General features: G+C 46.7%; 2 protein-coding genes across 2 annotated transcripts; both read left to right on the top strand.

The window, feature by feature from the left end:
- The first annotated feature begins 454 nt into the window (after positions 1–454).
- On the top strand, positions 455–5465 carry LOC125939760 (uncharacterized). The gene is made up of 3 exons (XM_049655180.1): positions 455–886; positions 4004–4225; positions 5181–5465. The coding sequence occupies exons 1-2, from the start codon at positions 455–457 to the stop codon at positions 4208–4210; spliced, it is 639 nt and encodes a 212-aa protein (XP_049511137.1). The 3' UTR covers positions 4211–4225; positions 5181–5465.
- On the top strand, positions 5137–13183 carry LOC119462335 (uncharacterized). The gene is made up of 4 exons (XM_049672940.1): positions 5137–5470; positions 7114–7352; positions 9260–9495; positions 12817–13183. Exons 1-4 carry the CDS (start codon positions 5137–5139, stop codon positions 13181–13183), a joined length of 1176 nt encoding a protein of 391 aa, XP_049528897.1.
- The last annotated feature ends 3259 nt before the right edge of the window (positions 13184–16442 follow it).

Here is a 16442-nt window from a genome sequence, read left to right on the forward strand (position 1 = left end):
CCAGCTGCAACGTCTGCGACCACCTGTGGTTAGACAACAACCAAGCAAACATGGTCGCACGTTTCAGCTTCGCTGGTTAACCATCTGTACGGAGAGCCTTGGGCGGTGATTTTTTTAAAATGTTGAAGCAATCCTGCATATATGGCTTCTGTTTCTTTTCTGCACGGCTTTTACTACCTTTTATTGTTTACTTTATTTTAAGTGTACTGCCAGTGTTTTGGCCAATCCCCTTGTTGTGGGCAATGTGCTATAGTCTGAGCGCGCCGCTTGATTTTTTGGGCACGTGACAGGCCACACCTTTTCTTTTATCTGGCGGCCCTATGAGAATCATCCTCATCATCGAACCCACGCGCCTCGCGGCACGCTCTTCCGCTCCGTGCTAGCTCGTGCTAGACGAAAGACAAGCGCATCATAACGCAAACCAACCAACCAACCGACCGAGGACCTCACCACAATGAAATCCTGGGTCCCCAACAACACTACGACCACGAGAGGCTTCCACAGCACGGCGAGCGGGACAACGTATACGGCAGAGGACACCTCGAGTGCCAGCTTCGCCAGAGTCGCCGTCACCACCGTGCCCACGCGAGATGTGTCCTTGGCACAGCTCACGTACAGCGTCGAGTCCAATCAGACGATGGCTGGGCCCGACAAGACTTCGTCGTGCGAGAGGAGTGAGTGGCAGCGTTCGGCGCTGACCAAGCGTCGTGCTTGCAAGTCCGAGGTACAGCGAAGGGCAGCAGCGTCTCTGCTAGCGTCTTCTCGACAGCCTGCTGCTCCGACTGCACCGGAGACCGAGCAGCGTGGACTCGCGGCCAGCCACAGCCCTCGGACGACGTCGCAGCAGGTCCCCAGACTCGTGAATTGGGGACGAAGGGGACCAACCGTAAGCAGAGGCATCGAATCCTACTCGTAGCGAGGCCTAACGGCGGGTTTGTGCTAACCGTTTATATACGCCCTATGCCTGCCATGTATTTTAAACCACATTGTCGTCAGTTTTTCGAGTAACGACAGGTGTTAGGATAAGTGTAATGTTATCGTTGTGTTGAGAAGTTTCTTTTTTTAAAGTTAATATCATCATGCTCTTTGTTGTCAATGTTTTACTGGTTGTAGCCTGCCTACAATGTATGCATTATTTAAATACAAATGTTATTTAGAACAATAGCGCTTAAGTCAACGGCAATAATTCTACTGAAGCAGATTTTTCCGTCTGCGCACTAAGTAACCGAGAAAAAATATTATCAGCATTTGTGGCTGAAATAACGAGGCTTTATTGCTCTTTAGGCGAAAAAGCCGCTTTATTACGCCAGTACAGTTGGGGAAAAACAAACTTAGTAGCCTCATTCAATATGCACCAGCCAGGTACTCAACACAATCACTTTTTGTTTTCTTTTGTTGGGGTCATGCCTTGCGGGACTCTTTTGTGGCTGCTCTCCGTTCGGCCTTGGCGGCGTAGCACCGCCAGAGGGCAGCGCGAGATGGAAGTGCAGCTGAAGTGTACGCCAGATACATGACGCGGTTTCAGCTATTGGCATACTTGGCCAATCATCGTAGGTAATTTCTGCCCGAATTTTCGGCTGTGTTCGGACTAAGCTTGAAAATCCTGCTAAAGTTGTAAAAGTGGGGCTCAGCTTTTTCGGCGCATGTTTAGCAGCCCATGTCTACATACTGCTGAGAGCTAATATGCTAATTACCAGCGTGGCAGGCCGGTACGTAGGTATTGGAAAAAGTCACTTCTCTGGTAGAAAGATATGGTGCCCACAAAAATGAGCGACTGATTCTTGTTCAGAAAAGACCGGACATTTCACATCGTGTGAAAAAAAAATCGATTGTTTCTCAAACTTTTGCCTACCCTGTTCCCATACCTTAACGCTAAAATTTGTCCGTTGCGTAATTCGCCGTAGGGATGCAGCATGTAAAGCCTGTTTTAACGCTAGAGCGTTAAGGGCCCCGTATCGCAGAAAATCCGGCGTCGGTGTCGGCGTTAAGCATCGGCGTCTGGCGGAAATAATCTTGCCGAACCAGATCATCCCGAACCACCCCGACCACACAGGCCCTCCGGGTGGCGCAAGGCGTTAGTGAACAAAAATTGAATTTCTCAAAGTAAAATCCGTCAGAAAAATTGTAAAGTACGACTTTACCAAAACATACAGGCGTGATAGCGTCGGATTGTAATTTGAATATACGAGAAAAAAGCCTTATAATAAGCCAGGGATCTTTGAATGCTATCGCGTTCCACCCTTAAAGGCGAAGCTTAAGCGTCTTCCCAATTTTTGACATGATGACTCCGGCACTAGTGCCTAAGGAAGCTGCAAGTGCGGCGAAAATGATGATTTGCCGAAAATCGCCATTCTGCCTTTAAAGCGGTATAGTAGCTTTGAAAAGTAATTAATTTTCAAGGAAATATGTTGCGTTATAGGTGCAAGGGTTCGTGAGGATATTGCATCTGTGCATATGCTTATTGCTTTCAGTGCATTTAGAGAGAAAGCAATTGTTGTAAATCTAGAAAGATAACACTTGACAAAGAAGGTCGCCTGTTTCGCTCAAAAGGCGAAGCATCCATTGCGACAGCAAATTATTAGACCGGTGTACGAAGTAAGGATAGTAGTTTTATATGCCCCCCCCCCCCCCCCCCACCCCACTGTCAAAAGTGGGGGGGGGAGGCAAAGCTTATCATTTGCCCCCCCCCCCCCATTTTTGAAAGAGGGTACTTTCGGCTACACACTGGAAAGTCCAACAAAACTACAGCTGAAGCGTGGTGACTTTATTAAGAAATAATTTTTTTTTAATTTTATTTCTTAATAAAGTCACCACGTTACTAATGCTTAGCTTTACTACGTATCCCCGGTTTGGGCAGCGATTATTGTGCCTCCTCGTGACGCCCTGTAGCGGGCGACGCGCGAGATTCGCCATTCACGCTTGAATTGCGCAGAAGTCCTGGGGCTGGACAGTTCCCGCAGTTACAAATTACCGCCTAACCATACTTGAAAAAAAAAAAAACAGAACAATCGGCTTGATATATTTAACCTTCGGGCGAGGGGAGAGGTCCGGATAAAGTATTTCAATCAGCCACGCCCAACAATGGGTGTGCCTTACTGCATGAAATGGTTGGATTATCGAATGCTGGAGCCATTGAACCTCCGTCCAGAAATGGTCTACGTAGCGTTGCAGTATAAATATATATCTTATCACCATCAAAAATCTAATCAAACCACTTACAGGTGTAACTGCTGAATTTCTTTGTGTAATCACCACTTATCGTATGTTTATTTATTTATTTATTTATTTATTTATTTATTTATTTATTTATTTATTTATTTATTTATTTATTATTCACGATACCTCAAAGGTCCCAGAACGGGACATTACATGAGGGGTGGGCACGTAGAAAGAATTACACCATCTTCCCGAGGGGAACCATGGGCTGATGCGGAGCATCGCGGTCGTTATAACGGCGTTAATTACGTTGTTAATACGGTGTTATTAACGTTGTTAACTTGGTGTTATTACGTTTTTAGTACGTGTTAACTTGCGTTGGTCACCATCACATCGCGTGAACGCCGTGCTTCTGCTCGACGTTCTCGAACCGACGCTGCTTCACGTTCTCGAAGGTCGGGTTCAGCCCCCCCTCCCGAAAAAAAATTCCTTTCTACGGGCCTGCTTTCGACACCTCCAACCCGCAAAAGCAAAGCCTTTGCGATTCGTTTCGTTTACACCGAGGAAGCGGTCGCGGGTGGGTGTGAACGCCTCTTATCCCAATACTATTCTGTTTCGCGCTTCGCCAGTGGTCTGAGCGGCACTCCGTCCACGCTGTTAGAGGGGTCAGCCAGCCGCGAAGCGCGTATGATAAGAAAGGTATAGAATCAAGCGAAAGGAATCGTTACAACATAGCGGCCCAGATCATGAGAATCGATTGATTTCATTGGATACAGCTATTTTCGGCAGATGCACCTGGGCATGAGAAGTGGGAACGTTCGGTATCCTGTTTTTTTCACGTACGCAGCATACCACGGAGACAAACCAGTGGACTACCGGGCCTTCGTCGGCGTTCCCCTTTATCGCCTCCCCGTCAGTCCCGTGGCGGCACTGCCGACACTCGGCATTCGGGTACACCGGGGCACAGCGACCTGAGCAGCAGCGTCGACAGTTCCGCCACTACCAGCAGCAGCACGAGCAGTGGTACAACTACCAGCAGCGCAAACAGCAGTGACAGCGCCCCAGTGCTGTACGTTTGGGGCCCTCTTATTTGTGGGCTGCATGCTCAAGGCTCCATCGATGGGCACTCATTTTTTTTAAAAAGATGGGTGCAGAGATTTCCCGCGGGCTATTCGGCGGAGAAATGGTTCGACAATTGGCATAGTAAATGAACAGACGGATCGCGTTCGAATCGCAGGATAACGCTACTTATCGCTTTAGGTTTTATTCTGACTGTTTTCGTGACACTGCGTTGTGAAGTGTTTCTTTTGACCTATAGCAATGCTCGCGAGAACTTTAAGAAGGAACTGTTTAGGAATTTGCCTCGTCATGTAACCAAACAACTGACGTTAGTTCATTTAATACCTTTTTGCACATCTGGATAATACCACAATAATAGATATTTTCTTTCATGGTATACTAGTCCAGCACCTGTTAGTAATTCTGTTAGCATGCAGTTAAAGCGAGTTTTCAGAGCCGAAATCGAAGTTACTATAGGCATATGAATTCCTTATGAAAAATTAGGCTCACGATCATACATGGCGCCTTTCTGACATAGGAAGTCAGAAAGGCGCCAAAATTCCAGTCCTAAATCAGAAACTTTGTGTAGAGTCGGTATGTCTGATAGTTTACACATGGTGGGAGGTTCTTGTAGAGAACACAGGATATGTTTTCATCTGATCTCCTCGGATCCCACGGACGTTTTCATGGACAACAGATATCATAATTTTAAATGTGTCCGGAACAGGCGAAAAGACTGTTTTAAATTTCCCTCAACGAGTAGAAATATTACTGCCACCTATTTTACGTTGGCACTAGATCGCAGCCCAAGAAGGCGTCCCGCGATGAAGAACGCCGCATATTCTGTGTCATACAAGCAACTGCTCATCATCAAAATAAGGAGCTGCTTGCTGTACGATGCTCAACCTCTGATATACCTTTATGTCGGGAGAAGCAGAAACACGCGCTCTCGCATGCGGTCGCAGGCCTCCTCGTGTAGCGCGCGTCAGCAGCGAGGCGGCCGTGGCCCCGAAGACCAACAGCTGCGCCGTCGAGTGCACGCGACGGGACGTGGCCACGGCGACAGACATCCCTCCGCGCGAGTACGACAACCTCTTGGGCGACTGGATGGGAGGCCGCGTGCCTCTGATGGTCGGCGCGGCGCTGTTGACCGCATTGCTGGTCGCCTCTGCGGTGGCCACCACGGTCGGCATCATGAACCGCCACTCGACCGCGGCGCCTGTCGACGAACAACGCCTACGCGACGCCGTCGCTGGTAAGCTGCTGCAGCATGCGACAAGCAACGGAAACTTTAGTCCTCACCGTAAGAACAGGCGTACAAGCGGCTTGCTTTGGGCGTTGATACTCTTCGTAGTGCTATATATATATATATATATATATATATATATATATATATATATACTTGATAGAAGATGTGTCATTAACGGCTGCGCGCACGGCGTTAAACGAGCGGTGCTGTAAACCCATGTTAAAACACGGTGGCATCTCAGTCACGCATGTAGTGTTCTCGCAAATTTCACACCCCAGAGAGGTTTGATTTTATAATTCAAGAAATATCGCCAGGCCATATCGTTTTCTATCCACTTTCTGCCTCAGTTTCAGTTCAATCTTTCACAGTGCGTTGAAGCAAGTGAAGCCAGAGCAGAAACTACAGGGTGAAGAGAAGAACGGTGTCCAGTACCGTCTGGCAGTTGCTGTCCGGCTTGTTAAAAATAAATCAATTTTCACGCCCGTATGACTATGATGCGCCCATATCAATTGGGTCACATCTTTGCCGCGATATTATGTCATATTAACACGTGAAGGAAATTGCCACTTCCGGTTCGGGCAAATGTTTAATCCGCTCTTTACACATTTAGAGTTGGTGGCGTTTAATTTAAACAAGCGAAGGATTATTGGCCTTTCGTGCGCTACTACATAAGCTGGATACATTTATTTTTCTCTAAAGGGAATCTGAACGTAATGTTGATTACGATGGCTCTTTGTTTTGTATAATCTTATGCCGGGCTGTCGACAATTTTCTCAAAGGAAAGTTCCTCTACATTGCTAATTTCCGCCGAACTTGGTATATCTGGCAAAAAAAAAAAAAAATAGCATGTGAGTCGAGAGAGATTTTATTTACAAGATAGGGGGGCAGATAGGCTGACCTGAGCCCAGCGCTCTCGTTTGCTACTCTGCCCTGAGCTCTGCAAACAGCTGCTCTAATAGGGCCGACATTTAATGTTGATGTGCAAACAACTTCTAAAACCTTAAATGGACAGTACAGAGAATGAGCTGTATTAGTAAATTATGCTTATAAGATAACAAAAAAGCGATAGTAGGCTCGATAAGAAAATAAAAAATATAAAGCGCTCGGACGAAAAAGACAGGTGCATGGGGACGTCGAATCGATGTTCCGCACAAGATTTCCATGATATCACATTTTTTGATGGCATCTGCTCAGGCATATGCAACTGTTTATCGATAAAGATAGACTAGACTTCTACAGCACCCAAGAAGAGAACTTGCGAAACTTGGGGAACCTTTACTGGGCCACAACGCCGCAAATGCCAGAAAATATATTGATATTTGTGACGTCACGCTAACGTCCTGCGATGGAGTTTAGGCGCGCAATGCAAAACATGAAAGCTTGGAACAAGAATAGAGTTTTGAAGGCGAATCGAACAAGAATAGAGTTTTGGAGTAATACATTACCATTCTACGTGTAAACTAAGTTTGTGTTTTGCTTTACTGTCCCTTCAAGTACCCCTTCGAAATCGCGCATTCCTTAATTAATACTGAGTTTCCTGCTCTGTATTTCTTTGTGTAGCAGATGTTTGTCCTCTGGTAACTCTTACGAACAACTTGACCTCGTGTGCCACGGGGCTCAATCCCAATTGGCTCCTTCTCTCGCTGCAGGATTGGCTGCCACCGGACCGCTGCTGCCTGGAGCGCCGATCCCGGAGTCCCCACTGCGGGGCGATCCCGGCGCCCCGGCTGACGAGGTGGTCACGGAGGCCGCCTGGAAGAGGCCGTCCACTGCGAGCGAACCGATCTACGGGGATTCGACCACTGAGCAGCCGGCTGCCGGGTACGGCAACGCAAGCGGCGGCTTCGTGACTGCCGAGAATCCGCTGGAGCTACCGTTCCGGAGATCCGTAAGTGTAAGCATGACGACCGATGAATGAGAGGGGGCGTGTTGTTGGTGCTTTTGATTACCAACTAGCCCGGTCGCGACACATTGAGTTAGTTCAGATATCTTCTTGTGGCGTTTGAATAGTAAATTGTTTTGTCTTTAGGACTTTTACGTGTTGTCCACAGAGGTAAATTGGATTGTGTTTGACGAAGCGCAAAGAGTTGACGGGAAGGCGCAGGTGCACGCGGGTGGGGTTGGGCATGCGGTCGGGAATGTCAGTAATCTGCAGATCTGTTGGCTTGGCGACATGATACGCGATGCACCTGCAATTAACGTAGCCGGATCATTGACTCTGTTGATGTTTAAGTCACAAATGCTTATAAACTGGCTTTTATATTTCTAAGGTGACGTCCTGTGATGTAATCTCAGAATCCTTTTTCGTATTAGTAAGCCTAGTGAGCCCCATGCTTGCCATGTAATAACGCACCGTTAGCTCCAGCCAGTGACCAGGTATGTAGTTTAATAGCGGAAGTGCACATACCATGCGTGAAGTCTGTTAACTTATGGACTGATATGGACAGATACATAGACTGTAGGTACTTTACATATAAATGTCAATATGTTTTCTAACCGCTAGCAAAGTGTGCTCTTTACCCGCCGCGGTGGCTTAGTCAGCTAAGGCGTTGCGCTGCTGAGCACGAGATCGCGGGATCGAATCCCGGCCGCGGCGGCCGCATTTCGATGGAGGCGAAATGCAAAAACGCCCGTGTGCTTTCGTTGTAGTGCGCGTTAAAGAACCCCAGGTGGTCAAAATTAATGGGGAGCCCTCCACTACGGCGTGCCTCATAATCAGAACTGGTTTTGGCACGTAAAACCCCAGAAAGAAGAACAAAGTGTGCTCTTGGTAATACACATAAATCTGATTATAACGAACTAGAGTACATCGAATTATATTTCATATGGCATTAAGCTCGCAAAATTCATTGAACGACAGTCATGCAGTATAAATGCCGTAAACCGAAAAGGAGAATCGGATGTATATATTCAACCCAGAGCACCCACAACCGGCGCCATAAAACCGCCCGCAGCGGCATATACTGTTCCGCGTATGCTTTTAGAGAACTATGTACTTTTGTTGATGTGCTTGAGCATGCTTGACAATATGCTCGAACCTAATGGGGTATGGTGCCATGCGGAGTATAGCCCGATAGGGAGCTATATAGATCCTACCGGACGGCTGCGTTTTCTATCATGTCGGCGCACCATCGTGAGATTCAACACAGTCACGGAGCTTTGCTTTTTCCTGTATAACGAACTAATAATAAAGTTCGTAAAGCTGGTTATACGTGGTTACGGATATATAGAATTATTTGATATATCGGAACGAAGAAATGAGACAATGAAGCGAGACAAAGCACGCTGGTAACTATTTCTTTAATATTTGAAATGTAAAGACAATAAGTGGACGTGGAAGTGGAATAATAAAATTGGACGAAAGGACAATTTGCCGCACATGGGAGCGGAACCGGAACCTTCCGTGTCAGGCACGCGATGCTTTACCAGTTCAGCAACCGCGGTGGCCATTCCTCCGACCACATTTATTTATTTGTTCAACATTTCAAGCAATAATTTTCGATATGCTTCATTGTCTATTTCTTCGTATTGCTGCAACTAACAAACAGGCCCGCCTCTCCTTTCCCCCAGTTCGTTATAACCGGGTTTGACTGCATACAGGAGGCGCATGTATACTTTCAAAAGATGAAGCACCAACAGTGACAGCACATTAGGAAGGAACAAAGACAGGACAATGTGCCTAATGTGCCATTCCTTCCTAATGTGCTGTCACTGTTGGCGCTTCATCTTTTGAAAGCTATACACCAACTAGCCCCACAACGTGTTTTACTGGCGCATGTATGCACATTGCTGCAGACGAGACCCGAATGCGGCGTCGTCTTCTACACTTACTGCCGGAAGCCGCGTCGCGAGTTCGTCTACCAAGCCTCCATCAACGCCTGCCTGGCGACAGATGACGACCAGCCGGCGCAGCTCTGCAACCGCGGCCCCAACCGGTTCGCTTCGTGGCGTGAGTGCGAGAGGAGCTGCGTGCTAACCCAGCCGCCACGCGAGGCCTGCCTCGACAAAACGCTGCTACTTGGGTGCCGGAGGTACAGAACCTTTCTTGTATACGCTAGCCTGCGCCGGCGATTTAACGCTAAAACTTCGGATCCAGCGGCGGCTCGCTGGCGCCGGAGCGTGAGCCATTAGAGAGGTTTAGCTTGTCCGGTAATCGGGTAAACGCAGGCGGACCGGGCGTTGGGGCGAAGGCGTAAACGTGAGCGGCCCGTATGGTGCTGCCACCTGGTGGCGCAGAAATCAGACAAAAGACAGCTAATATTGCAGTAACCATGTGTATTCTACTTCTCTGCTGATGTAAATTTTCGGCGGCAACACGATTACGCCACTGTCGAACATTTACACCAGCAACGAAGTAGAATACACTTGGTTACTGCAATATTAGCTGTTTTTGTCCGTTTTATTTCTGCGCCACCAGGTGGTAGCACCATACAGGCCGCTCACGTTTACGGTTCCGGCAAACCGCCCCAACGCCCGGTCCGCTCGCGTTGCCCCATTACCGGACAAGCTAAACCTCTCTATTAGGCACGGTGCCAGCTGCGTAGGCGCGCACTCACGCCATGTGCGCAGCCAATCAGAGCCGTTTCGCTTCCGCCTGGGAGGGAAAGAGCAGAAAAGGGTTTCGCGCGCGCTGCGCCCGCTTCGTTTCCGTTCAGTTCAGCCTCGGAAAACCGATGAGATGGCCGCGCATTCTGCGTACCCCCGAACAACAGGCAGCGCTCGCCGAGTGCCTACGGGAGATCGCTCGTGAAATGGCGTGTCGTCGGCGGGCCGATCCTACGGTGCGAGCCGCTGTAGCTGCGGCACTTTGCCAATGCCGAGCATATAACCTGACCTTCCCTTGGTCATGGTTAAGTTACCCACAAGAAACATAACCGTTAAACACAAGGTGCACCCAGGACAAGCTTCGCTTACCCCCATTTTCCGGTAGGAGAAGGGCCGACGATCTTTTTTTTTTGCTTATAAAGGTCCAGGCTGGCTCAATCATCACGCCATCAGAAATAGTGCGTTAAACTTATCCTGGCAAGAAGAAATAAGGTACTGCCGCAGAGTTCCGTCAGTAAAGAACCATACCGGTCTAGACTCTGCACTACTATCGTGGAAATAAGCGGTAGCGTTAACTATGAAATTAAAGTATATGCAAAATTTGACCGAATAAAAAATGCTGGCTCTCCCGTAATCGAGAGTAGATGTAAGCAAGGAAAGGTAAACCATATAGCGTCTTTTTCTTCTTCCATCAGTGCAGTGCGCTCAGCGTCTGTCGCTCCTTTTTTTTTTTTCTTGTCGCGGACCGCTGGCGTTCAAAAGAGCCCAGGCAACCCTGTCTCAGCGCCAAAAGATGTATGATGCTCTCTATCTGCCTTTTGAATGTCGCTCTTGGAAATGACAAAAACTTCAGCGTACTAGAAGTTGCAGCCTGAGCGACATTAGTGAACAAACATTAGGAAGAAATCGGAAGCAATAATTTTTGTAGCTTGTTTAGTACAACTAAACAAGCACAAGACCCTTGTCAGTATTCTTACTAACCAACTGAGATTCACCTCTGCGCTGGATCCTTTCAATGGTTGTGGAATTCGGTTGCTGGACACGAGGAATTGAATTATATTCCCTGCCGTGGCTGCTGCCTTCCGATAAGGTCAACTGTAAAAGCCCTTGTGTTTAGATGACCGTTCAATAATCCCACGTCCTCAAGACTAGTCGGGATCCATAAATTACAACATTTCTCGGAGGCTTATTGGTTCTGGGTTACATTTAACGCAATCAATCAAACAAATGTGATGAGCAGTGGCCGAAAAAAAAATCTCCAGCCTCTTGTTCGCCCACGGTCTATCACATCAAGTCTCTACTTGCGAACCTTGTAAGAAACTTGCAAGCCTCTTGTACAAAGCAATGAGATGCAACTATTTCCAGAGGAAAAACACAGCTAAAGCACAGGTGGAATTCCTTTAGCTCGTATATGCTGTAAATAAGGACATCGTACCGGCAATTTTATCACACTACACAGTATTTCCCACGTAAATTGAACCAATCATTAAAAATATGCAAATGCCACGTAGCTGCAGAGCACCAAGGTAGTGTTGTGTGCCGTCGCTTGGAGAGGCTCAGATTATTTTTCTTGCATTCCGCCTATTTGTAAATAAATAATTAGATGAAATTAGATGTCTTAAATAATTAGATGAAAAGTGTCGACGAGAAAACTACAGAAACATGAAAAACTCCCGAAAAAGCTTTCGGTTGCTCAATACGTGCTATATAAGTGTTTTTCCGAGCATGAAAGAGGCCCGCGAATACACACATAGAGCCTGGAGCGGCCAGTCACGCTGCAATTTTGCGTGTATTCGCGGGCTTCTCTCACGCTCGGAAAAACACTTTTATGTAGCACGTATTGAGCAACAGAAAGCTTTTTCGGGAGTTTTTCATGTTGCTCTACAATTCTCTTGTTGACGGTTTTCATCTAATTATAATATTTGCGAAGCTGAATAATTATTTAAGACTAATTATGTAAGTAGGAGGAATGCATGAAATAATCTTAGCATGTCCAAGCGAAGGCAAACAACACTACCTTTGTTTTGTCCAGCTACTTGGCATTTGCATATATTTAAAGATTGGTGCAAGTTATGTGGGACACCTTTTATATACCATGAGTATTAATAAACTCACAATTAAAAACACTAAAGTCTTGAATTGGTAGCTTAATGTTGAATTAATAAGGTGGTTGCGACAATATTCTATATATCCTTAAAGTATACACAGAATCGTGTAGTACGTACGTGCTTTGGTTTAATTCGCCAAAAACCGCTTGTAATCTCTAAGTTAACGAGCGACCAGGTAACAGCAAAAAATATAGCAATAGATAAATCAGAAGGTAAGATATTCTGCCTAACTTGATTATTAAAATGAGATTTTGTGGCCATAATTATTTAATCACATAAGTAGAAGTCGCTTAACGAATTGACATTCTAACGCTGAAATAGACGTATGTTAAACCGTTCGCACGTGATACCACAAAAAAGTCTGAGTCGCTGAACCAGTGTCGTAAAGTTCAGGCGTTGCTCTCCGCTATATATGGGCGCCTCGCCACGTTACAACAGGCGTTATTAAACTCACGTGGAGGACCTGGTTCCATACATCATACGGTGGCTGCATGCAATAAGCCTGCAGCGAAAACCACAGCGTTCACTTCAATGTTTTCACTCGGGCAATAAAGCACATAGAAATTCTCGAGATGTGTTTGTCTGAGGGCTGGTACCGGATTTTGTGGCATGTACCTGTTCCGAGTAGCCCATTCACCGATGTTAATGCAGTTCATTAGGTCGCTAACCCTTTTGTCGAATTGCCCTCCCCTTCCACAGGCAGGACGTCCGCAGGAGCTGGTGGTGGTTCGATGGCCGGGTGTGCCTTGCCTGGAACTTCCCCTGGGGTGGATGCCCGGCCAACGGCAGTGCCGTGTTCCCCACGGCTGGCCAATGCACGGCCCACTGCACCAACCCGCGCTACCCACCCTGCACCGCGCCACGGAGCGCGCCCTGCGGGAGCGCGCAGTTGAAGTTCCCTTTCTTCGCGGCAGAGGTGCCTTCGTCGGCGGTGCAGGTCGAGAGGCGCTGCTTCAGGCTGACGCGGCGCGTGCTGGAATCGCACCGGTGCCTGACCGGCGCCAACAGATTCCTCACGAAGACTGCTTGCGAACTGACGTGCAAGAAGGCGCCGACGCGGCCCTGATGGCGCGACCTGAGGGCTGGCGACAAAGTAGATAGAATTCCCGTCGCGAGACCTCAGGGCTGGCGACAAGTATGTGTAGCAATGGAATGGCAGAAATTTATTCACCCGTTCGTGAACTTTTTGAGCGTTCGCTTTGACGGGCTTGTGGAAAGACATCCACTATGTTGTAATTAAAATAATAAAAACAATTACTTTTGCGAGAATTGCGGGGAGAATGTCTGCTTTGGAGCGGGTAACCGGTGGCACATACCCAGTAAAGGAAACTGGTAGCCGTTGTATAAAAAAATTGTCGCAGTTTCACCCGACAGGCGAAGCATCAATTGCGATAGCAAATTAGTAGAGAGCTATATACGGAGTAAGGATAGTAGTTTTATCAACGGTATAAACTTGGACGTTCAGCAGCACCAGCAACGCGCAGAACTGTTGTCGACGCCGTCGGCGTTTTATCCGCGTTCGCACCGAACGCGCGTGGCGTTGGTGACTGTTGCCGGTGCCTCTGGAGGCGGCTCGGAGGTTTTCGACGAGCATCAGAATGGGACACTCGTCGAGCAGCTGTCGGAAATATACCTACCTTCTCGCCTCGCAACGTTTTCTATATTAATGCGCATTTGCTGCCGCAGCTAAACGTCGCCTCCCCTCCCTCCCGTCCCCCCCCCACGGCATTTCGCGCCACGAGAAGTCGCGTTTGCTCTCTATATATGGTGATTGTAACGGAGGAAAAAGACACAGCCCTTCAGGGAGCACGGCGCAGAACGCGCGTTTGCTCTCCGCCGTGCGCTCACTCCCCGTGAAAGCAATCAGTCCCTCGCGCCCTTTCACTCTCACATACAGCGTCCGGAGCGCGGCGACGATTTCATCGCCGTTGACGTCATACGGAACCTCACGCGACGGCGACGACGACGACGACGAGGACGCCAACGGCAGAAATCCGCTTTGAAGTGTCCATATAATTGCTGTCGCAATAAAAATTAGGCCACTTACTTGCGTGTGAAATCTGATGAAACAGCGGAGCTCTGCAAGCGTGAGTGTATAGCGTAGTGGGTGCAACGCTCGTCTTCGGACCGTGAGTAATCGAGTTGAAATCCCGCCACTCTCTATTTTGTTTCTTTTACTTTCTTTCTCTTTTGCTCTCATTTTCTCTTTCTCTCGCCCATAGCATGTTGTGTTACAATCGTCAGCACAACGAAATCGCATCGTTCCCATAAATGCACGTTCTGCAAGCGTGGGTGTACAGCCCACTGACCTGTAATATGTTTGGCCCCCTAATGTAGAGATCAGTGGTACAGCCTAATGATTATGACGCTCGCCTTCGGACTGTAGGTACCCGTGCTCGAATCACGCCTCGCTAAGAAAGTTTGTTTTATTTATTATTTTATTTGTCTCGCTCTCTTTCTCTTTCTGCACCTCTTCTTCTCATTTCAGACTTTGTCCACTTCGCTCGAAACTGCGAACACCATCGCTCCGTAGGGATCAACTTCGACCTTAAACACAACTCCGCTGTTAAAAAAATATTCCGTTCCATGTGACGTGCAATTCCATTAAGAGATGTGCGTGTGTGTGTCACACTTGAAGTATTTTAAAAATTTCAGAAATAAACTGAACGTTGTCATATTATTCAACGGTTGTTTTCTGATATAAAGAAACAACCTGAAGCCGCATGGAAAGTGCTAAATAGGGTTGTCGGTCGCGAAAGTAAAGCGGAAGCGCCCTCAAAGTTAATGCACAATAACCCTGAAATAGTTGGTCAGGCGCTTGTTGGTCATTTTAACCAAATGTTTCTAAAACACGCTCTTCCGGATAGTAATCTACAGGTTATCAGACCGTCAATCAAATGCCCTGCTGAGAGCTTTGCTCTGCATGATATTAGTGAAGCTGAAGTTCATCGAACATTTATAGGTCTAAAGAACAGCAAGGCTTTGGATATAACTTACAAGTAAAGCCTATAAAACATGTTATCGAATGCATTACGAACTGCGCTCGCTCACATATTTGATCTCTCTATCCAATCAGGTGAAATTCCAGACGCACTGAAGAGATCCGAGGTAACAGTCATTTACAAAGGTGGCAATAAAAATGAGGCAAAAATTTATAGGCCAATATCTGTGGCACTAAATTTTTCGGAAGGCTTAGAGAAGATATTGTTATTTCGACTAACTCCTTTGACAAAATAAATATTCTTTCCGATGTGCAGTTTTATTTAAGAAAAGGACGCTCTACTGAAACAGCTTTATTAACTCTTAAAGAAAGTGGGCTACAATTAAGACGTTGAAAATAAACATATAACTCTCGGCCTTTTCGTAGATTACAGTAAAGCATTCGATTCACTTAACCATAACATACTTATGCTAAACTCTCAGACTACGGGGTTCGTGGTAAGCAGCTCGAACTATTCCGTTCGTACTTAGCCAACAGGACTGAGTGTATGCGCATTGGCACTGACCATTCATCTCCATTTCATATAAAATGTGGCGTGCCACAAGTCAGTACTTTAGGTCCTCTTTTGTTTAACGTATATATAAACCAAATGATCGGTATTGACGCAAGCTCAAGATTTATTATATATGCCTATGATAGCAATATCGTACTCTCCGGAACTGGTGAAGCCGATCTAGCGTCAAGGTGTAATCACGTCCTTGAGAAGCTGGTATTTTGGTCACATTCTAACTGCCTCAAATTAACCGAGCTAAAACCAAGGTACATTTCCTCGGCGCAAAAAATAAAGTAAATCATTTGGACCTGGATATAAACTGTGGCGGGCACAGGATTGAAATCGTCAATGAATATAAAATTATCGGGGTAACATTTAGCTCAAATCTCGCATGGGATTCGCATGTTCGGAACTTTTGGAAAAAACTTTCAATAACTACAGGAGCTCTATCGCGTTGCCGTGCAATTCTCTCAGTGGAAGGAAAAAGAAAAACAAAACAAATTTATTCTGCACTGTTCGCTTCTTATATTAATTACTGTATTCTCGTATGGTTGACCACCACAAAAGGAATATTACACGGATTTGTTTATTACAAAAGAAAGTTGTTCGTTATATCGCAAATATTTAATATTTAGCTTCCACAGAATATTATTTCAAGTTGTACAACATTATGAAAATACAAGATATGCACGAATTTCGCATTTTGCGTTCATTCTGTGTGTCTTCACCTACCTTTAAAAACTTTATTACCATAGTAGCACTGCTTCAGCAATATAGCAATGTTCGCCCACGTTGTCCTGACTTTTGGGTAATACCACGTTGCTGTACATT

The sequence above is a fragment of the Dermacentor silvarum genome, chromosome 8 (genome assembly GCF_013339745.2).
Source record: "Dermacentor silvarum isolate Dsil-2018 chromosome 8, BIME_Dsil_1.4, whole genome shotgun sequence".
NCBI lineage: Eukaryota > Metazoa > Arthropoda > Arachnida > Ixodida > Ixodidae > Dermacentor > Dermacentor silvarum.

Coding starts and splice junctions, on each gene's coding strand:
- LOC125939760 (XM_049655180.1), top strand. CDS start 455: ATGAAATCCTGGGTCCCCAACAACACTACGACCACGAGAGGCTTCCAC. Junction 887..4,003: donor GGGGACGAAGGGGACCAACC/GTAAGCAGAGGC, acceptor TCACGTACGCAG/CATACCACGGAGACAAACCA.
- LOC119462335 (XM_049672940.1), top strand. CDS start 5,137: ATGTCGGGAGAAGCAGAAACACGCGCTCTCGCATGCGGTCGCAGGCCT. Junction 7,353..9,259: donor AGCTACCGTTCCGGAGATCC/GTAAGTGTAAGC, acceptor ACATTGCTGCAG/ACGAGACCCGAATGCGGCGT. Junction 9,496..12,816: donor CTGCTACTTGGGTGCCGGAG/GTACAGAACCTT, acceptor CCCCTTCCACAG/GCAGGACGTCCGCAGGAGCT.